The 24,218-nt window shown below is 32.7% G+C and overlaps 1 protein-coding gene and 1 long non-coding RNA gene across 5 annotated transcripts; one reads left to right on the top strand and one right to left on the bottom strand.

The window, feature by feature from the left end:
• Positions 1-601: 601 nt before the first annotated feature.
• LOC148197914 (uncharacterized) lies at positions 602-8,420 on the bottom strand. 4 transcript variants are annotated; one of them, XR_015779760.1, is made up of 5 exons: positions 3,968-8,420; positions 3,175-3,874; positions 2,968-3,035; positions 2,748-2,821; positions 1,011-1,325 (listed from the first exon to the last, which is right to left on the bottom strand). It is a non-coding gene; the product is annotated as an uncharacterized LOC148197914 (long non-coding RNA). The 4 variants fall into 4 exon arrangements; XR_015779763.1 differs by having other exon boundaries at positions 3,175-4,229; positions 4,356-8,420; XR_015779761.1 differs by lacking the exon at positions 1,011-1,325 and adding an exon at positions 602-855 and having other exon boundaries at positions 3,175-8,420.
• Positions 8,421-14,849: 6,429 nt separating this feature from the next.
• Positions 14,850-21,537, top strand: CBL (cystathionine beta-lyase). The gene is made up of 13 exons (XM_047297661.2): positions 14,850-15,011; positions 15,290-15,467; positions 15,549-15,661; positions 16,075-16,145; positions 16,250-16,341; positions 16,727-16,814; positions 16,951-17,062; positions 17,857-17,953; positions 18,393-18,474; positions 19,129-19,246; positions 20,416-20,523; positions 20,599-20,701; positions 21,114-21,537. The coding sequence occupies exons 1-13, from the start codon at positions 14,946-14,948 to the stop codon at positions 21,287-21,289; spliced, it is 1,404 nt and encodes a 467-aa protein (XP_047153617.1). The 5' UTR covers positions 14,850-14,945; the 3' UTR covers positions 21,290-21,537.
• Positions 21,538-24,218: the final 2,681 nt, after the last annotated feature.

Raw genomic sequence — 24,218 nt, 5'->3', positions numbered from 1 at the left:
AATCACATCCAAAATTTATACTATAATATTTTCTGAAATAATCTATTAAATTATATTTTTTTAATAACTTTATTATTTTATTGTTTTTCTAAAATAGTATTGGATCAACTATTTAATTAATTAAAAGATTAAAATAATGAAGAAAGTTAAAAAAATTAAAAAGAAAAGGATAAGATTAGTTTTTACTCTTGCACAACGAGTGATAGACCAGATATTAAAAATTTCTTCTTTTATACAAAATATTTTAAATAAATGAAAAATAAAATTATTTATTTATTTATTTTATAATTGTTTTTTCCTTACTATTATTTTATTTATTTATTTAATCACTTTATGACTATATTTGTTCACCGAGAAGTTTATGATCTCTAGAGCTGTAAGACAGCCAAATTCACAGGACCAAAAACATTTCTTACTAAAAAAATCCACAGGGTAAAATATACCTAAAGCTCTTTGGGTGAAGACTAGCCCATGGATTTTCTTTTTTAAATCCATATTTTTTTACATAAAGAATAAACAAGTCATTAATTAAATTTTGAGACATTACGCATAACAGTTTCACATATCAATATAAACTAAACAGTACTGATAGACATTTTTATGCTTGAAAATAATCTCATTCCTCGATTTAAGTAAAAGCTCCAATTGCTCAACATTTAAAGGCTAAGTAGAAATTATTTTGGGAGTTCCTATGCTAAAAAAAAGTTCATACTTTAATGTTTCCACAACATTAAGAACGACAAGTAATATCAAACCATAGAAATTGTTAGGGTCGGGCTCCATTGTTCTTTTAGAATGTCAAGACATTTCATTACAGTTGATGTTTGGGTGGAATACCTTAATCCTAAATGCAACCTGCAGTACATAAAAACTTTAAATTCAGCATTTCTAAACTATAACACTTGACAAATGTTAAAGATATTAATAAACTTGACTAGCAGCTAGCACAGGTGCTTAAGATCATCAGTCCATATATCAAAAAAAAAAAATGCATACAAAAAACAGGAGAATGAAACAGGCAAAGTGTGACATCCAAAATATATAACAATGTATATATGTAGAATGCATCGATTATAATAATAGAAAGCAGTTAAGAGTACACAAAAGATAGGATTAAGGAGTACAGTTATCCAAGTCTGGCTGGGAAGTTTTAAAACTTAAGTACAAGTTCATAATTCTCCAAAATACAAATCATGATAAAATGAAGGCTAGAAGTCTTTCAAAATAAAGAGCTATTTAAAATAAGAGCTAGTAGAAATCCTAAGCACTAGGGGCTGGGTCTTCCTCAACTTCCAAAGCTTGCTCCAAAGGTACATCATCACCTACTGCTCACATCCAAAGGATTGGATGATCATCGCAAGGGGGAAAGCAAACACATGCAACACATACAAATGCAAGGGTGAGCTAGGTCTCAAAAATCATCCAATTCATTTTCAATCAATCTTGCATTTCCCAGAATATCCATACACACATAAACACCTTAGTCTTCATAAACATAAGCATTTATTTCATAAAACTCATCAAGACAAGTATCCTATCATGTTAAGACTCTAGACACGTCCGGACATAGAATGTATGTAGAGCTAGGGCGGGTTGTGCACTTGTGATGGCCTCTACTGCTTTGCAAAGCCATTGCCGAGGGGTTCCACCCGACCATACACAAGGCTAGTCCGTTACCGCGAAATAGACCTCCAGTGATAGCGTCTACCCTAGGACCTCCCACTACTCCCACCACACGCGTCAATCCTCTCTAAGTGAGAATGAAAGACCGTTGGAGTGTTAGGGATAACCCCCCATATGGAAGCCTCTTACATTCATTCAATACACTAACTGATCCCACCGAGAGATCTAAATTTCCGATTCAATCCGACCATTTTAAATCTCATGATATTCCTTTTGGATCAACAATGCACATCATAAACCACTTATAACCATACACTTTCAACCAATTTGGATCACATGAAAATGCATTCATAAATTGTAACTGAAACATTTAAATAACATAGCTTACTGGAATGAGAGGAAACATAACAGAAAACATCACCACTGGACGAACACTATTTGGACGAACACTAAATGCCTAAGCCAAAGCATGATCATGACCGAACGCTACTACCAAGAACGAACGTTAACCAAACCAACATTCGACCGAACGCCACTCAACACATGGCATGACCGATCGTCCAAATCCGACATGGACGAATGATCAGTTTTCGCATCCTGCAGAATGGTAGCAGAACCTCCCTTGACCATTTCTACCCACTTTTTTTCAACTTCTTAGACTCTTAATTCTCGTTTTAGACTTAATTAAACTTATCCAAATGATTCTAAGCATTTCTACTACCATTTTTAAGTGATTAAAGTTCACTTTCAGCTCAAAAACACTAACTTCAACAGCTTAGGGACCCAAATTTGATTCTACTACTTGGAACATGTTTTCGACCACTTTTATGTTTCTAACAAGTCACAATGGACTTGTCTAGGCTGCCCAAACAGTCCAGGAACACTGCAACCCTCATTTACTCAAAATCCCTACCTCACTTCCTCTAAAATAGCCCAAATTGACCATAAGGACACTTGATTTCCTTTCTAACAACACTACCACCGAATTTTCATGTCAACACAGATCCAGCATACACAATTCCATCACTCCAAATCATTCCAAACAGTTTATAGCCATCCATCACCAAATTCACATAACACACACTTCCATACAGTAAAGCAAGAGTAGAACTAGCTCCCCTTACCTTAAAGTTGAGCAGTCTAGCACACAACACAACTTTCAACAGTATCCTACCCCGGGAAGAACTTAAGCAGTGCCCTACAACCATCACATTGGTGATGAGAACAACCTTTAGAGCTCAAATTTGACAGGAATTGAAAAGAGGACAGTTCTAATTGCACAAAAACAGTAGAACCATAAGCCCTAAATTTCGAAAGTAGCGGAGAAAAGAGGAAGCCACTTACCGGTTGAAGAACGTAAAATCAATCGGATGGTTTTGAAGCTCTCTACGAGACGGTCGCTAGGGTACCACCTAACAGAACATGCAATGGCTAAATCAGTGTGGAGGCTAGAGAGAAGGCAGAAAAGAATTTGGGAAAAGGGGTTTTAGAGAGAGAAAGGAGGATTGGCAAATGAACTTCAGCCTTTTCTTTTTAGGAGAGCCCCCTTACCAAGGTCATAAGCCCAAATTGCTAAAGGTCTGGCTGCCACAATTAAGGCCCAATAACCCTGGGTTCAAATTTTTAGGTCCTTACACAAAGAACAGGAAAATTCTTAACACATGAGAAAACTCAAGATAATAACATCCAACAATTTAATTTTGTTACTAGGAATGCTTTCCAACTCCACTCTTCACTGAATGTGCGAGAAAAGGGAAGGTGATACAATTTGTATAAGAGGTGCTGCAAAAAAGCAAGACTTTCAACTAAAGCAAGTGATACTTCTACTTTCAATTTGTATTAGAGGTGCTACAACAAGTGATACTTCTGCTTGCTTTTATGATAAGTTCAATTAAAGCGATCTGGACTAGGTAAAAACTGCACCAAAAACTGATATATCAAGACAAATTTATTTACAATTAAATGCTCCATGCTGAAATGCACAATGCATTTAAAATCAAAGCTGAAATGTCTACTTTCTACTTCAAAACTAAGTTCAAATAAACTTTATTCTTTAAAAGGACTAGCATTCTACAAAAATTATAAACAATAAATAAAAAATTTAATAATTAGAAAGTAAATTAAAGTTACGGTGTCATTGAGTCTATGTGTGATAACTTTCATTGCCCACAATGTTGAAGACTTTCAACATCTTCTAAAAGTTTAGACTCATCAATTCCTTCATGACCAAAAATATCTTCAACAATTTCATCTATCACAAGCAATTGAAATACAATCAAACAACTAGTTTAGAATTAATAATTTAATGTAAAGTAATTTTAAAAATAATAACATATACACTTACAGTTAGGATTTTTAGAAAATCCATATAGCCAATTTTGAGTACAAATCAACATTTGCACATGCTCAGGAAGAATGGAGCTTCTATATTTCGAAAGCTGACTCTGGTGCCACTGTAGTAATGAGAATACTAAACACATCTCGAGCCATTATAGATAATATAGCAATTTTTTTCTCATTAGTCTTCCAATATTTGAGCACATCAAAATCTTCATTGTCTTCATCATCATCTATTCTTGGTTCATCTAAATAAACATTTTAAAATCCTACAATGATAGATTTTGATTCATTCTTATACATTTTAAAATCCTACAATGCATTACATATTAATTATCAAAACAAAACTAGAAAAACTGAAAAGGAAAAATGAACATTAGGTATAAAATGCTTACCGAAATAATCCTTGATCTCTTAAATTTTTTTCCTTCAGTATTGGACTGAGACATCAAGGTGGATTCAGTAGATGATTGGGAAAGAGAAACACTAGAGGTAGAAAAGTTCTTTACATATTCTTTAAATAACCTCTTGAAGTTCTCTAACACTTTCTTTGTTTTCTCTACATAGGTTAAAAGATCCAATTTTTTATAATAATATGTTATAAAATCAACCTTTAGTCGTGGATCAAGAATAGCTCAAAAAACTAACCCAATATTATACTCCTTTCAATACTTTTGAAACTTTTCTTTCATATTCCAAGCCATATCCTTTAAGATGACATCTTCATTCAGCAAATTCTCTTCAATGATAAGTTAAAATTTTTCAAATTTGCATAAAATAAAGTTTGAAGTGGGATAAGATGAACCAGACATTGAAGTTCTCTAACACTTTCTTTGTTTTCTCTACATAGGTTAAAGGATCCAATTTTTTATAATAATATGTTATAAAATCAACCTTTAGTCGTGGATCAAGAATAGCTCCAAAAACTAACCCAATATTATACTCCTTTCAATACTTTTGAAACTTTTCTTTCATATTCCAAGCCAAATCCTTTAAGATGACATCTTCATTCAGCAAATTCTCTTCAATGATAAGCTAAATTTTTCAAATTTGCATAAAATACAAGTTTGAAGTGGGATAAGATGAACCAAACATCATGTTTGTAATCTCATAAAATGGTTCTAAGAATTGACATATTTTCTCTCCCCTATTCCATTCCTCAAGATGGACAATTTTTATAATTTCTATCAACCACTTTAAGAATTTCAAAAGCTCCCTTATATTTGATTGCACTTTCAAGCATTAAATAGGTTGAATTCCATCTTGTAGTCACATCTAATATCAAACCCATGCTCATATTTATGCCAATATCACTAACACATTCTTTAAATTTGAGAGTTCTTCCATCTGATGATTTAACATACTTAATACTCTCTCTAATATTATGGAGTGATTTGTCAATCACCTTTAAACCATCTTGAACTATCAAATTAAGAGTATGAGTACAACATCGTACATGGAAAAACTCACCATCACATAGTAAATTTTTATGAACACAAAGATGTCTTTTTAGAATGTCTTGCAAATTATTATTGGCATAAGCAATGTCCAGGGTAATTGAGAAAATTTTCTTATCAATACCCTATTGCTTTAGGCAATCAAACATAACACTTTCTAGTTCAACACCTGTATGTGGTGGTTTCATTCAACAAAAGTTAAGAATCTTACTTGTCAATTTTCAGTTTTCATCAACAAAGTGTGCAGTTAGGCAAATATATCCCTTAAAAGTAACTGCAGTCCAAACATCAGAGGTTAAACAAATTCTATTAGGAATCCTAGACATGGTTTGCTTAACTTTATCCTTTTGTTCAATGCATTCCTTTTCCACATCTGATACATTAGTGTTCCTACATTTCATGTCAACATTAGGATTAATGTATTTTATCCACTCCATGATTCCTTCATATTCAACAAAATTATAAGGGAGACTATGTTTAATTATGGCTTTCGCAAGTAACTTACGATGAATCTTTTGATTGATTTTTCGTGTCCTTCCTTCTTGCTAAAGATTCAGATCCACATCTAAGTTTGCAATACTTCTACACACATTGACATGCCGACTTAAATGTGAAGTTCCATAATTATTTTTATTAATAGGATGTTTTCCAACTTTGTAGTTATTGCCGCAATACTTACATGCAGCCTTTTCAATGTCATCCTCATCTTTTCCTATTTTTGTGAAAAAATTCCAAACATTTAAAACTTCTTTCTTATTTGTGGTAGCACTTTCAGATGGACCAGGAGTTTCAGATGCGAGATCATCAACCAAAGTTAAAGGGTTACTCTTAAAGTGATCCATATTTAAGGCAAATTTAAGGCAAAAAAAGGGAAAGACAAAAGATGCTCAACAATAAATCCAAATCCTATTATTAAATATGAACCAAATAAGTTTAAAGGTCACAAAATCATTGTTAAAATCATAAAAGAAGTTTAGAGTTATCAAGGTAAGCCAAAATACAGTTTCAACTGAATATAAAACTTTATACAATTATGAATGTGATAAAACATCCAATATAATGATAGACTCTATAAGAAAGTCATCCAACAGATTATATAATGTAAGATGGATTTGATTCACACTTCTGTCCACAACGGAATAACTTCCAAGTGTAACTATATTTCGAGAGTAAGTTGTGCATTCTTTGTATTGAATACAAACCGCCAAACACCTAGTTAAACTACCAATCTAAGTCGAGTACTAGTGTATGGCTTGGGACAATTTAATACAAGTCGCACTTAGAAGGGGAGCAAACTAACATCACGGGCAAAGCAACAAGACAAGACTCCTAAAACACCCAGTCCTAATACTCTTACGTTTCCTACAAAAAAAAAAATTATATCCACAACAAATTAGTTTAATCTACATGGTTGCAAATTATTTTGGCACTGCTAATCAATATCCTACTGGTTAAGAAGTTTTAAACAGGATTTTTTAGTTGAAGTTCATATTAAAAACTGCATTGAAAATCATTGCAGAGATATATTAGTGATGTTTTTTCAATGAAATGTTTTTGTTTTGGATTTCTTAACTAGTAAAAGAAAAGAATTGGCACTAGGAAATAATGTGCTGAGAACAACAAAATGGCTTGACCCGTTTGTATGATTAACATTGTGCTATTTCCAATGCTTATAGGCATGTGATTGCAGACTTATTTAAGACAGTACTAAATTACATTTTCCTGGTAGGAACTGTGAACTAATAAAAATGTGCCCACTAACTTTAGCTTTGTGGGGGTTATTTAATCCAACCCAACTTGCTAATCTCCTTTAAACTTTTCATTACCCTTTTGACTACACCCTTTTAATATTGGCTTTTGGAGATGAGAGATAGTAAAGGTGATTAACAAAAGGCATTTTTTTTGTTATCTTTTTTTAATTTTATGCCATTAGTCATTTCCTCCACTAGCCTTAAAACTCTACAGTGTAGATTCATAAGTTAAGTTCATCTCAGCATAAAGATGACTACCACCAAAAATTGTTATGATCTGTGTAATACACAGTTGTAAGTTTCCCTGAAAAAGGTCCAAATACAAGCATAATAATGCAGTTTCAAAATAAACTCAAATCTTCTGGAATGTTGTTCAAGGATGTGAAAACTGAACAATGTAAGTTAAGTGAAGTTGTAATTAATTCTCCATCCAAAACCCTCAGATTTCAAAATTCTAGTTCAGTAATAAAAGAATTAATCTACAGTTTTATCTAAGAGGTTTAGCTTACCTGACTGAGTCACATAATCATAAAGGCACTAAGCTAAGACCATGTTCTGTTTTACACACACACCCTCTTCCAATGCACACATTTCCCTGCATTTCAAAATCCTCTTCTTCCCATTTCCATTTTTCTTGAGGACTTTTCAACCTCTATCTTGGATTAGGATTTCTAAATCATCTTTTTAGTTAATCAAAGTAAGCTACACACAATCATAAAAGAACATGAAAATTAACAAACAAATGTCAAGCGTGCAACATTATGGTATTAAATAACATTGTTTTTCACTCTACCCATCAACTAGCATAGATAGAGCACTTCTACAGTTTGTATATACAAAATCATGTCTAAAAATTTGCACAAATGTATGTACAAAATCAGAAAGTGGTATATAAAATTTCAGAAGAAAAATAAATCAGGGGTCAATGCACAAGCAAAGATAAAATCAAAGATGGTAGGAAAGGACCAATCTGTTACAACAATGAAGAATACGAAGAACGTTGAAGAGCGGAAGGGAGTCCGCAATATCCGTGAATAGCGAATCAATTTTTTAGCTGTTAATGCCCTAGAAAATGATGAAGAAGGTGAGGCCTCGTGGGATGAAGAGAAAGAAAGAAACTTGTGGATGAGTCGTGGAAGAGAATAATCATCGAACGTTGAACAACAAGAAGAAGAATTTCAGATTGAGGGTCAGCCCCACCCTAACCCAACCCCCACCCACTCCCTGAGGGCTTTGGGGGCTGGGGCTTCAAAAAAACCCTTTATTGAGTGGGCCATAAATAAGGGGCCTCATTCTAAATGAGGCTAGGGTCAACCCTTGGGGACGGGGTTCAACTGACAGTTCTAATGATCTCATTAAAGTTTATTTTGAAATCATCATTTTTTTTCTAACATAATCCATTCATATTATTTAACTAATATATCCATATATATTTTTTCTACTTTTAATATTTTAGTCTTGTTGGATTGACAAATAAGCAAAATAAAATAATCTAAAAATTGTTCAAAGATTTGGTGATATTACAAATAAAGGTAAGATACCGGAGTTTCAAATATTATTACATACTAAGTAATATTATTACAAATAAAGGTAAGGTACCCTTTCCAAATCAAATTGTCTCCAAGATTTATCTCTATACTCAATAGATGAATCACCACTCTCATAATAAAAAAAAAAGAAAAAAAATCAATAATCACTAAAAACAACCGCGACTAATTTGTTTCTGGAGTTCACATATACTCATCATCTTGCCATGCTTGCTATTGCAAAAAGAATCATCTTTTTCAATACAATTTCAACTACCACACCTAGTAATGACAAAAATACTCATGCACGCAGGTATTCACAAGTAATATCTATTGCGAGTAGTTGATACCCGTAAGTAATAAGTACTCGCGGGTAGCGGGTAATTTAATACACGCTCATTAACGGGTTGGGTTCAAGTATCATAGTATTTGTACTCGTGAGAACCCACTATCTGTTAAGAAAATGAAATTACATTTTTATCTTTAAGTTTAAGTTAGGTATTATTATTATTTTTTTGCCTTTTTTCACCGTTGTGCTATAGTATGTGCCAGTATTGTGCTATCAGGGATTTACGAACTAGAGGACGCGTATTATGCCACCCCACCATCGGTGTTGGATTAACGAACCAGAGGAAACTATATGTGTCACCATCAATGTCGAATGTCAGACACGCATCTATCGACCAAGAATAATACTTTAACTTCTCTTCCAACTAGCCTTATTTGTTTTCCCTAATTTTTTCTTGTTTTTATTTTATTTTCCCTTAATGGTGTTTGAGTGGATGGGTGTGAGTTTTCATGGGCAATGTTTGAACTGTAGTAGTTTATTCAAAAGTAGAGATCCATGGTAGATAATAAAGACTTTATTCGAGAGTTTTATTGTTCTTTCAAAACTAGAGAAAAAGATTATTTTGGTAATAAATTATTGCATACAAACTCTACATCATGCGTCTTAATTAAAAAAGGGCAAATCTTTATTTTGATTAACACACTTCTAGCAACTAATTCGAAATAAAAGAAGAACAAACAAAAAAAAACTAGTTGGAATGATGTTCCTAAACCATGAATTTGAATTTCTCAATTGTATTTAGGGAATCATGCCACCTTTAGTTGAGTGAATTCCACCTTCCCAATTAGTAGGACGAGTTTCTATTCTTCACACCAAGTTATTATCACACCAAGTTATAATCACACCAAGTCGGAAACCCTAAATGGATTGTTGGATCATACTTATGTTGCTTAAGTTGTTGGTAGTGGATTTCTTTTATTATCTTTCCACTTTTATTTGATTTGTAGATATGAACATTGTGCATTGACTCACTATGTCTAATGCATATAGAGTTAAGTCACATTGAGATATCTGTCATACTTTATTACCCAATTCAAGTTTGAGGAACACACGTTTATAGGATAAGGTGTCTAATTCACACTTGTGTAGACAATTTTTGCTTGACATTAGGACTCATTTATGGACTTCTAAGTTTAGTACCATTTGAGATCTCCATCCATGATGAAGCTTGCTAATGTCCAAATACAATAAACTAATATGTTTTATTATTAATAGTTCCAACCAATTCAAGGAAACTATATTACACTTAGTTCATAACTACACACTCATTCAAAGATATAAAAGCATACCATTAATTGCCTATACCATTAATTGCCTGGAGGATAAAACCAACTCCTTAGACATTTCTCCTCCTAAATAAATAAAACAACTTGAATAAATAAACAAACAAAAAAATTGAAATAAAAATAATGATTATATAGGTTTGAAACAAACCTTTAAGGACTTTCTTGAAGTGAAGGACAAAACAATCAGAAGAAAACAAAAATCAAGAACAAAATATCCTAAGTAAAGAGAATAAACATTGAAAAAGACAAAAAATCATTGGCTAAAAGATTGAGAAAATATAAACTTGATCTTATTTCAATTGAAGAAGCTAAACCAATACATCTTTTTCACGATAATAATTCTGACATTTTTTTCACGATATATACTTGGTTTTATCAATTTTAAATTCTAACATTTTTATTGTTTGATATGGTTTTGTTGATTAAACTTATAATAACTACTTATTATACAACTTCTTTTTGAGCTTGTGCATTTGTTTTTATTATTAGGATGTCTACTCAAGATACATTTTCTCTTATGGATGATGGTCAACAAAGACAATTTGTAGAACCAAATGTAGGAGATTCAAATCAAAATAATATTCCTATAAATTCAATTTCAGGTAAAATCGAAATTATTGATGATTTATGGAGGCTACAAAGTTGCCTTATGAGGTAATAATAGTATAATATATTTTAATTGTAATTTTTATATTAACTTTGTTCTTCCTAACTAAATTAATAAAATTTGACTTCCAAATTTAGGTTTATGTATGTGGCTACTCCTTGTATGAGTCAATTTCTTACTGAATTCTTGGTTTAGTGTTTAATGAATTGGAATCTAGATAGAAAAGTTTTTACTTTAACTATTGATATGCATTGATTGCTTATCACAACCAGAGAGTCAATATAAGGTTTTGCCTAACGCATATGATTAACAAATGAAATTTGTCAAAAATTGGAAATATTTTATGATGGAATTACTTAACTCTCCCAATTATATTATTCATCAAATGACTGCATCTACGGTTTTAAAGTTTGACAAGTATTGAAATGTGATCAATGGAGTGATGGTTGTAGGTATTGTGTTAGACTCTAGGATAAAATTGATTTGTTGGATTATTTTTTCCCTCAAATATATGGTGATGAATTTGATTGTAAAATTGAAAAGGTGAAGATTCTTTATAAGGAATTGGTAAGAGAATATAAAATATACATGAAAGGTAAGAAGTAAGTTTCTTCAAAACAAAATTCGAACATAAATGTAGGCCAAACTTTTTATGAAGAAAATATGCTTGGAGGAGAGATCTTGCAAAACATCATATTGCAAAGAAAATTGAACCATCAAATTATGAGTTGAAACTTGATTTTTACTTGGAAGAACTAACACTACCTGATTCAGATGAAGAATTTGACATTTTTGTTTGGTGGAAGACTAATAGGTTAAAATATCCAATCTTACAAATGATTGTAGGAGATTTTTTAGCCATTCCTATCTCAACAATTGCTTCTGAATCTTCTTTTAGTATTGGTGGTCGATTTCTTATTCCACATCATAGTATATTACATCTAGACACTTTAGAGGCATTGACGTGTGTTCAAGATTGGTTATGGACTAACATGAAAGGTAACTAAATGAAAAAATTATATTAGATATTTATATTCATTCAAATGAATTTATTTTCCTTTTTCAGGTTCTTCAAAATTGAAAGTAGATAACATGAAGCTTAATACAATACCAGTGGAGATAGTTGATGATGATGTTAGTAGTTTTCTTTTTCATATTTTAATATAATTTTATTAATAGTGTCACTATGTCATTTATTGGTGAGCTTATTTGTGTGTTATTTGTTTTAGGATTTAAGTGGTTAAAATGAAGATATTGTAGAGCATACATAGATCTTAGAGTGTCATTTTTAGAAGAATTATTTTTAAATTGTATTTGGATATATGTTTTAGGTATTATTAATTTGAATTTATGTTTTAACTTTTATTTACCTGTCCATTGACTTATACTCATATGTATGTTTTTTTTTGTAATTTAGTTTAGATGTCATTTGAAAACTAATACTATATTTTTTAGGTATCCAACAAGTGGCGGGTAAGGTTTTTTTATGTGGGTCGGGGAGTGGAAGACATTATTTGTGCTCGACCTGACCCGTTGTCATTCCTAACCACACCACACATCAAAGATTAAAACCTAACAAGGAAAACCTCAAACTCATACAACATCTTCACACAAAGCACTTAACCTTGAGGAATGAATATATATTTATAGGGTTTTGGTCCATCACAGTTGAATTGACAATGGAACAACAAATCAAATTAAATTTTTAAGAAAGAAAGTTTGAGAATCACCATTATAGTGTCACCAATGAGAAACATTGATGCTTTGAAGAGATTTTGATGATGATGCACTTGAAGCCTTGAAGAGTTTACATACATTATTAAAGCATTTTTATAGAAAACCTTATATTAGGCATTTGCTTTCACTTGTACATCATAAGAAGACTTGTAAACTATTTTTTAGTATAACTATGTTGCGGCAATAATCGATTATCATGAAGGATAATCGATTATCATGTGTAAAATAAGAAAACACTTCAAATCGACAATAATTAATCGATTATCTCTCAACATAATTGATTATCACCGAAAGTTGTAATTGTCCAAGATTAGGCAATAATCGATTATTACTAAGGATAATCGATTATCACGTTTTCCAAAACCCATAACGGTATAAAATAGTCGATTATTACTGACAGTTGATAGATGTCTTCTCAATTTCTGACACAGCTCAAACCTTGGGTTATAAACAGTGTTCTCCACAATTCTTAGAGGGCAACTTTTTATTTGAGAATATTAGAGTTGCGTGCCTAAGGGAAACTCTCTGTGTGTGAAAAAGGGAGTTTGTGTTATTTGGTGCTTGTAGGAGGAAGTGCTCTTCCTTAGTGTGTCTAACTGGTGAAGTATACCTACAAAGCAAAGTCAAGTTATTCATCCTTTTGTAGTCAAAAGGAGGTGTCTTTTATCTGTTATCTATTAAGAGAAATGATTTCTAATCTCAATCTTTATTTCTCTATTGTAAATTGTTACTGATTTTTAGTGAAAGACTAATCACTATTTTATAGTGATTAACGATTGGATGTAGAATCTTTTGATTCGAACCAGGATAAAATCATTGGTGTGATTTTCTTTATCCTTTCATCCTTTATTTATAAATTGTTTAACAAAAGTCCTAAAAGAAAGTTATAATTTTTAATAGAACAAATTCACCCATTCCCTCTTAATTATTGACCATTTATCATGGTCTTTAAACATTCCGCTGCGCAATACCAATTGTAACATATAGTTTATAATAAAAAAATATCAAAAAAATCATAGAAATAATAATATGGTCTATAAAACTAGATTTTAAGTTTAAGAGTGTATTATGTGTAGATAAAGTATTAACACATTACCTTACGTCGATTTAAAGACGATACATGAAAAAAATATGTTGTTTCTTATGTGTTTATTTTTTCCCCTAAAAAATTAGAAGAAAAGAAATAAAAATATTTTTTTAAAATTTATTAGGTCGTACAAAAATTAACATTTTTTTACGTAGTTTTAAAAAACTATTTTGAAATGTCATTTTTTTAGTGAATTGGACAAAGATAAGCCTTGTTATTACTTATTTTCATTTACATTGAAAGATCAGAGATCGAGTAATTCTTATAAAGGAAATTATTTGAATGTTGATTTGATTTTTAATTTTGAAAACTTTATATATATATATATATATATATATATATATATATATATATATATATATATATATATATTTGTCTTTTTGAATTATTTGAAAAGGATGTTAAGCGATGCAAGCGACATATGTACCAAAAAGAAAACAATATATTTGTTATATTTTTATTATTGTTTAGAAAAAGCTGTATGTATAATAAAATGAGATGTCAAAGAGTAAGTGTGCAGAAATTATGAAAAGTTAAAACAATTCATGTAAAAGGTAAAATAAAGAATGAAAAGCCAATTAAAAATGGAGTATTATTTTTATATTCTTATAGTCATATATTTGCAATTGAAGTATAACTTCAACCTAAAATTTATCCACTGATAATAGAAAAATTATCTCGATATGATATAAATGTTTTGAAATGTTTGGTTATTATATAAATATACAAAACTTACATAATGAATTATAAATCCTTTTCCCACTTGCTTCTCACCAAAACTTTTGAGAGCACTCATTCTACATCTATTTCCCTTATAGGTGTCTCTTGGATCTCATATCCCTACTATTTTTAAATATTACAATAACTTCATCAATGGCAAAAACCATTCTTCCACTATCACATTTTATTCTCTCCTCAGCAGAGAAAAGAAGAGCAAAATTAAAACAGCCAAAATTTGTTGTCTAATTTTAATTTAAAAATTAAAATGTTCTAAAATTAGTACATTATTTGCAGAAAACAAAATTGGGAATTATGAACCAAATTTTCACCAAATGAAATTCTTATAAAGTCCCCCCCACACACCGAAATGGCGACCAAATACATAGAAATCGAAATCTAACAATCCAACGCTAGCCCAAGCGCAGACAACATCATAGTACAGCTCCAAACATATCAACTTCAACAATGCTTTCTTCTGCAATTTCTCTGAAGCCCTTCCTTCAGTCACTCGTCATTGATCGTTATGCCCAGGTAAAAAAAAAAATTCCCTTACGGTTTTAGTTTTTATTTTTTTATTTTTTTGAGAGAATGCAAGAAAATAAACTTTTTGATTTTTGGGGTGAAATGCAAAAATGACAGACAAAAAATTGAAGTCTGGTAGATATGATAATTGTGGACTTCCCCATGATGACCCATTTTCTTTCAAGAGCTCAAAGCATGTTTCAAAATAATATTTTTCACTCAATGATGACGATCCAGTTTCGTTTGTATAATGGTTCGTCTTCTCGCCTTGGCATGGTGTGTTTCAGAGCTCGACTGCTGCGACCAGGTGGGAGTGTTTGGGGTTTAACAAGTCAGAAAATTTCAGTACCAAGAGAGTGTTGTCTACTGAGGGGTTCAAGCTGTGTTGCTTGGTTGATAACAGAGAGATGGAGGTGGAGTCGTCATCCTCATCTTTTGTGGACGATGCTGTCGTGAGCTTAAGTGGTATGTTCTATATATCCTGAGCTCACTCCATACATAGGGTTCATATGTTTGCGTATAAATGCTATTTCTTTCTGTTTGCAGAAGAGGATTTAGGGGAGCCTAGTATCTCTACAACAGTGATGAATTTTGAGAACAAGTTTGATCCTTTTGGAGCAATTAGCCCCCCACTTTACCAAACTGCTACTTTTAAGCAGGTGACTCTTTGATTTTGTATACTATCTTGTGACAGAAGATCCTATAGCTATTTTTTTTTTTTTAAATGTGTAACTTTGTATCTTGGATCAGTGCATGGTGCTTGCGTGAGTATTTAGTATGTTAAGTTTCCCTATTAAATATCTTTCTTTTAACATCTCTTTGATGTGATAATTGCTAGTTCTAGGAATCTATTCTACTTGAAGAACTAAAATCAGAAACACGGAACCCAAGAGAAGAAAAGTTCCGTGAAGTATATTGAATACTGATCAAGAATTACAAGACTGGATTATGAGAAAACTAACTGGCAATCCAACTTTTGTTCACAGAATTAGCTAACTCTCACAACTAACTCTAGCTGTCATGCGTCAGCTTATTTCATATAACTCCGTGTCTTATACTCTTCTTTATGCAGCCTTCTGCAATAGAAAACGGTCCCTATGACTATACTAGAAGTGGAAATCCTACTCGGGATGCTTTAGAAAGGTTTGATAACGACGTGATTGGTTTCGTTTTGGGTTGCAACTATGATGTTTCATATTATGTTTCTTTGTCCATCCTCTTTTAATTTGCATGTTTTATGTTCTTAGTTTACTGGCAAAACTTGATAAAGCAGATAGAGCCTTGTGCTTCACCAGCGGAATGGCTGCTTTGACTGCTGTTGTTCATCTCGTTGGAACTGGTGCTTTTTCTTTCTTCAGTGTGATAAATTCTGATCCATCTTCATTGTTAGTTATTTGAGTCTAGCTTAGGTTACTTACTGAGTAGCTAGAGTCTAAGGTTATTTTTATTATATATGTGTGTTTTAATTATAAGTTTACTAATAAAATATCAAAGAGGTGCACAATGTGATATAGTGTTACATTTTTTTTATTGTGTGGCCTCTGTCAGTTTGTTCTTATCACTCTTACATTTTTTCCTCGATTGGTCCTGTGTCAGATTCATAACAAAACTAGAACAGACTACATAGAAAACTTCCTCCTGAACTGTGGGGTTGCAGACAGATTTTCGTTTTTTAAAAAGACATGACAGTTAATTGTTATTTACTCCTGGCAATGTACATATAGGTGAGGAAATTGTTGCTGGAGATGATGTATATGGGGGCTCAGATAGGTTGCTGTCTCAAGTAGTTCCAAGGACTGGAGTTGTGGTGAAGTTAGTCTGATTTGTTGGTTATGCTTAGTTATTTACTGTAGATTGGCTAATTAATTATACAAGATATCAGCCAACTTTGTTGGTTCCATGGAGTACAATTTTTTTAATGATGTGAGGTTAATTCTTGTTTTTGCAGACGGATAAATACAAGTGATCTGAATGAGGTTGCATCTTCCATTGGACCCAAGACTAAGCTTGTGTGGCTTGAGAGTCCAACCAATCCTCGGCTACAAATTTCTGATATTCGAGTAAGGTGTCATATTTTGTAGTTCTGACTGGTATTGATTAAGTTTTTCTATGGTGGTTGATGTTGTCCTCTTCTTTACCTCACTTAGTGTTACACCTAAGAAACTGTGAGGAAGTTTCTGTAAGTTGAAATGTCAACTTCCAACGAATATTATTTCTTAGAATTCAGGAAATGCTGTGGAATTGATGTCTTTTAATAAGGAATCTCACTCTGATTCGTCTTACTCTCCCTTTTCCAAAACTATTATAAAAAGGGATATTTATGGTGACGTCAGGAAACATGATAATTTGTTCCCTTATGTTTACAGTGTTACAATTATGAATAATAATAATCCATAAATAATACCCTGACTTTAATATCTATCAGGCTGTATATTTAATTATGACTGCCAGCAATAAGTATATTCTCCATTTTTTCCTATCTAGATAAGAGGTCGCTGCAATGTTGAAACTTGCAGACCTGCCAATAGCAGTTTTCTTACTCTAATTGGTATGGCTGTATATTTTACTTTTTAATTATAAATCAAGTTTTCTATGTTGAAAATAACTTACAATTTGAGTAAAGTTTAGACATTTGTCCTTTATAGTTTATAGGACATTTTTTACCCCTGAATTATACTATTAGCTTCAGTACTTTGTTATTTAGTTATTTGCGGTATCTGATATGAAACATATTTTAAAATTTAAGTCCTCTTCTTGTATGTGTGATATGAACTTCTGATCTGAAACATTAAATGGTTTTACTCTCAATAATATGAAATTTCTTTTTCTGTCTCCTTTCTTAATTCATGTCCAGAAAATAGCAGAGATGGCTCATTCACATGGTGCTCTTGTTTTAGTGGACAATAGTATCATGTCACCTGTATTGTCACGGCCATTAGAACTTGGAGCAGGTATTAAGAATTATATAAGCTAATGAGTATAAATATATCTACTCGCTTCTTTAAAACATGCTTGCTAACACAGACAGAAGAAAATTGAGGGTGGAATGTGAGGAGTGAAATATTGAAAACCATTTCCAATTCCTCAAAGACTAAGAGTGAAAAATATGCAATGTACTTCATTATTCGTACTGGTTTTTCTGTATCTGTGTTTCATACCAAAATATACGAATGACAAAATTACATATCCATTTTGTTGGTTGCTTAGCACTATATATTAACTGTAATGTTTACTCCATTGTCATTTTAAATAGAAATATTTTAGAAGAGTATGATGTAATGCAAAGTCCATTTTTCACTCTTTTACTTTTTAATGCATAAAGGAATATAATAATCTCAGCAAGGCTAGTTCTGTCCAAAATATACTCAGATTGGTACATTTTCGCTGCAGATATTGTCATGCACTCAGCTACAAAATTTATTGGTGGACATAGTGACATTATGGCTGGTGTGCTTGCTGTGAAGGGTGAAAAGTAATTACTCTTTTAATGTTTCTCAATTTTTCAGATATTAAAGATATTAATTTATTGTTTTTGTCATTTAAACTTGTCAATCTATATTTCATTTTCACTAATGATGTGATTTAAATTTAATTGAATAGCATCTTTTTATTTATATTTTGAGTAAATGCTTTTGTCTGTTAATATGTTAAATGGTTCAGTAAATATTGGCAAGCTTTTCTACAAGAGGAATTTGATTTGATGCATATTTAAAATGCTTGAGTAAATTATTTTTGTAAGATATGTAGTGAAAAATTCCACGAGCTTGGTTTCAAATCAGAGGATACACTATGTTGAATCTTTATTATAAAATTCCTTTTTCTTATTTCAAACCAAAGGAAGAAGGAGTTAATCCCTTTGCTTTGTTAAATTCTGAGTGCTTAAGCTCCTTCAAAATTGGGTAATGATACTCTTGTCAGCTGTTTCTTTCGGTCCCTTTTTGTTTTTTTTATAAGCTTCATTAAGCAAAAGTTGAATCATAGACTTTTGTTCTTTCATAAGCTACTTGCAATTATTCTTGTAATGGAGTTTTCATTTTTATAATTATTCTTTTAAATTACTCTGGATGTACTTGGCACTCACTTTGCATCTCCTCCCTGATGGTTATCTACTTTTGTCAATCTTAAGGTTGGGAAAGGAATTGTATTTCTTGCAGAATGCGGAGGGTTCAGGCTTAGCCCCATTTGACTGTTGGCTTTGTATGCGAGGAATCAAGACAATGGCCTTGAGAGTAGAAAAGCAACAGGTGCAACTTTCTACTATTTGTATAATAATATTAGGGCATGTATTGTTTGTCATCATTATTTTTGAGAATAGTTAAATATATTTTAATGGTTAGTCCAGTGAACAAGAATACCACTGGCTGAAATATATTCTGAGCAAAATACACTTGAATCTTTCCAAGTACCTTAAGTTCAATCTTTGTGATAAGTTGCTAAAAATGAAGATGATACATAAAATGATCTGAGTGACAGTGACACTGAACGAGGTTATTTTAATCAGGGATTCATCAGAGTTTGATTTGATGGTATACACAAGTAGATATTGGTGTGACCCCTATTGAGAAAAAAGATAAAGAAATCGTTAAGGTATGTACAGTGAAGGTCACTGGAAGCACAAATGAGGAGAGAAGTTCACATGGTTTTGGGTCCTATGAAAAGAGATAAAGGGGAACCTAAAAGGACAATGGAGGATTTTATTGAAACGAATCTAATGGTTAACAATATCCTTAGTAATTTGAATTTTAACTGAGCCAATGGTGTTGTATGATCCATGTAGTCCACTTCACCTAGTGGGATAAGGATATTGTAGGCATTGAATAGTTGTATCCTTGTGAATTTTATCAGTTAGGAAGTTTACCCTTTAGTGTTTCTCAAAATGAAAATTGCTTTCTCAGTTTATTTCTCATTCTGATATTCCCTTATTTTTTGGAATCAGTTTTTGTTGAGGGATAGATCCCTCTCTTTCCAACTCAGTAGTCATTTGTTTGAATATTTAAAGATTTTTCAAAAATTGCTTGCGTGCTTGGTGATTTGGGGTTCTGCTGCACATTCTTCTGCTGCACATGTTATAATGAGACATGAATGAAACTAATCGTAATTTTGATCAACAGTCTAATGATTCCCATACTTTTCTCACTTATCTGTTAAATTATCATAGTTTCTCTGATTTAGAGTTCAGAATTGGATTTCTAATCTTCCTTAAAACCGTAGATCTTAGGAAATTGATTCTTCTGCTCCAGAATGTTAATTTGTTTTTGGAGACTGGTTGTTAAATTGTAATGGTCTCAATTTGATTTGTGCAGAATAAGATATTTCATTTTGGGGTCCAGATTCAATTGGCTTATCAGTGTCTTTTATGGTGATCATATAAGCGTGTTTATGGATGTCAATTTTGAATGAAAATCTTGTGTAGGATAATGCACAAAAGATTGCTGAGTTCCTTGCCTCCCATCCTCGAGTGAAGAAAGTGAATTATGCTGGCTTGCCTGATCATCCCGGTCGTGATTTACATTATTCTCAGGTGTGGTATGGTATAATTTAAAATTAAGATTGTTGTTCCTATGTGGCCGCAATTTATTATATATTTTCATTGCAGGCAAAGGGTGCAGGATCTGTGCTTAGCTTCTTGACTGGTTCACTGGCACTTTCAAGGCATATTGTTGAAACTACCAAATACTTCAGCATAACCGTCAGCTTTGGTAAGTGAGTTTCCAATTGGTAATACTAAAATGACAACTATATCTGGTAGGTTCTTCAGGATACCAGTTCTTTAATGAAAAATCAGTTTGTATGAAGTTCAACAGTTCTCTCAACGGGCCTTTAGTTCAATATTAGTGACTATGAAGTATGTTACTCAAAAATGGAAATCAAAAGACTGACCTAAAGTGGCATTGTTAATCAAAAACCAATTTTGTTTTAGACATCTTAGATGTACTTTACCAGATGAAAATCTTCATGATGCAGCAACAGTTTGTGTTCATTTACTGATTTAAACTATATTCATTTAGTTCCAGAAATAACTGTAAGATGTTAAATGAGATAGCAATAAAGAATTTTGATGTGTGCTTGTGCAATGAGAGAGGTTGATTGGGCTTGTTATTTTGTTGGCAGGGAGTGTTAAGTCCCTTATCAGCATGCCATGCTTTATGTCACATGCAAGCATACCTTCTGCAATTCGTGAGGCCAGGGGGTTGACTGAAGATCTTGTACGTATATCTGTGGGGATTGAGGATGTGAATGATCTCATTTCTGATCTAGACAATGCACTAAGAACAGGGCCTCTTTAATTTTTCTTTTTTCTTTTCACTTTTTCTTTTCTATAATATACATCCTGAAGAAGTTGAATTTAGTAAGGATGTTGAAGATTTGGAAGCATTGTTATCCTGTCTTTGGATGCTTGAGGGTGGAAACTTTAAATGTTTCTTCTTTATATGCATGTAAACTAAATCAACATTTTCTGTAATTGCTGTCCTCGCCTCCACTGATAAGGGGTCATTCAAAGATTAGTAAAAGTGTTGTCCTATGAAGATTCAAAGAGCCTAGTACAAATTTGTCATCTTTGATATATTGTTTTTAGTTTTTCATGTAAATTTTAAAAGAACTTTTAAGATAACCAATTGATGGGAATGTTTATATGTTGACTTAGGTCTTTCTTTGTAATTGACAAATTGAGATTTTAATTTATTATCATGACATTTTTAATCTTCTGATCGTATGACTATTCTTTTATGTCAATTTAAATTTTGGACTGGTATATTTGTAATTTAATTTTCAGTTAAGTTAATAAGTTGAATTATAATTTAATTTTAATTTATTGTTCAAACTATGTTATTAGTTCAGTTAAGTTAATAAGTTGAATTAACAAAACTAAATGTAACATTCCAGATTATATAAAAATTATATAATATAGTAGTTCACATTTTAATATAATAGAACAGTTAGAAGTAGACTTATAGATAAAGTCTTAAGGTTAAAGTGATTCCAAAATGGTTGTAATTTAAAACTTTAACACAATAGATTATTTCAAAATAAACAGAAGTCTATGGATCCTAACTAGGCTAAGCAGCGGTGTCATCTCTCTCCAAGACTTGCTCTAGAAGCACCTCATCTACCTCTACTCACATCCAAAATGAATGATCATTGCAACAAAAAACACACACAAACAAAAGACAAACACAAGCAGAAAGGTGAACTAGATATACAAAAATCATGTTATAACAATCACGCACAACATGCAAGTTTAATTCAAAGTTAATGAACCATACAACACCACTTGTTACACTTTACACTTGACTCGTTCGGACTTAGAATGATTGTTGAGCTATGGCGGGTCATGCACTCGTGGTGGCCTCTGCTACTTTGCAAAGCCATTGCCAATGGGTTTCACCCTATCACACTCACGAAGTTAGTCCATTATCACTCACCTTGCGCCATATTGGAAGCACCCAAGACTAAGACCTCCTGCTACTACTCACGACATGGTTCAATCCTCTCTACTTGAGAATGATTAACCATTGTAGTTTCAGGATAACCTCAAGACTAAGCTTCCATGCAAATCATTCTAAAACACACCAAGGGCACCACCATGGATCTTCTCCTTGAAGATCATGGAATTACGTTCAATAACATAGGGCACCACCATGTAACCTCCCTTTGAGATCCATGGAATTACGTCCAGTAACATAGGGCACCACCATGTAACCTCCCTTTGACATCCATGGAATTACGTCCAATAACATAGGGCACCACCATGTAACCTCCCTTTGAGATCCATGGAATTACGTCCATAAACCATACTTTTAAAACCACATACTTTGAATCACCAATCATACCTTTGAATCACATACAATTTCACTTTAACAGTATACAATATGTTTGAATCCCATCATACAATACAATCTGCTCCAACACATACTTCACAAACCATACAACATTCAACTCTATGTGAAACAATACAAAAGAGAAGATAGAGAATAAAACCATGAACGTCTTGCACAACGCCCCCCTTCGCACAGCGAAATTGAGAGTGTTTCGCATAGCGCACACTATACGATTGCGAATTAAATCACAGAGGTGCCATACCTCATGCCTCTCGCATAGCGCACCATAGTCGCTATGCGAGAGCTCAGACAGAGACCAACCCCCTAAGATAACTCGCTATGCGCCCCCTTCGCTCTGCGAATTAACCAAAATGCAACCCCAGACTCCTCCCAGTCGCATAGCGAATAGATTCACTATGCGAATCACCAGGCAGAGATCAACACTCTCTAGTCATTCGCACAACGCACCATTTTGCACAGCGAATGACTAAACCGTGAGCACCCTTCTACAGGGTCTCGCTATGCGAAACCATCCACATAGCGAGACTGCATAATCTGCAGAACGCATAATTATGCAGAATTATGCACTCACACACCCTCTTACCATTTCTAGACCAATTCCCTAACTTATAACACCCCTAATTTGAGTTTTAACCCTTATTGTACTTATCTAACTGATTTTAAACATCCCTACAATCAATCTAAAAGGTTTAAGACTCAGTTCTTGCTCTAAAACACCAATTTCAACAACTTGGAGGCCCAATTTTAGTTATACCACTTTTAACATGTTTTTGGCCAATTTAAAGTTCCTAACAAGTCACAATTGACTTATCTGAGCTACCCAAACATCCCAATTGCACTCAAGACCACCCATGCCCAAAATCACTACCTCACTTCCTCCAATTTGCCCTAAAACACTATAATTTCACTTAACTTTCCATTTAATTCAACTATAACAGATTTGTCACTCCAAGCACTTCCATCATGCTCAAATTACAACATCAAGATTCATCCAAAACAATTATAAACATCACAACACAGCTTCATAGAATTCAATTTCAGCATAAACCACACCATATACATATCAGACCCAAAAATACTATTCTGAAGCAACATACAGAGTCAGATTTCAACATACATTCATATCATACCACAAAAATAAAGAAGTATTCTAGCTCCCCTTACCTTAGAGTTGAGTAGTCCAGCTCACAAGAACGACTCAATAGTGTCGAACTCAACAAGAACCTAGACAACATCCTACAACCACCACATTGGTGACGAAAACGGCTCTTAAAGCTCAAGATTTAGCAGAGAGTGGGAAAGGGGAAACAAGATACATGCAACCAGTAGAACTGCATGTTCTAGGTTCTAAAACAGCAGAGGAGGAGGAAAGGAA

This window comes from Vigna umbellata, chromosome 5 (assembly GCF_029865625.1).
Source record: "Vigna umbellata cultivar VRB3 chromosome 5, Vumbellata_1.0, whole genome shotgun sequence".
Taxonomy (NCBI): Eukaryota; Viridiplantae; Streptophyta; class Magnoliopsida; order Fabales; family Fabaceae; genus Vigna; species Vigna umbellata.
The sequence above is the reverse complement of the archived record's forward strand: the minus strand, read 5'-3'. Positions and strand labels throughout refer to the sequence as shown.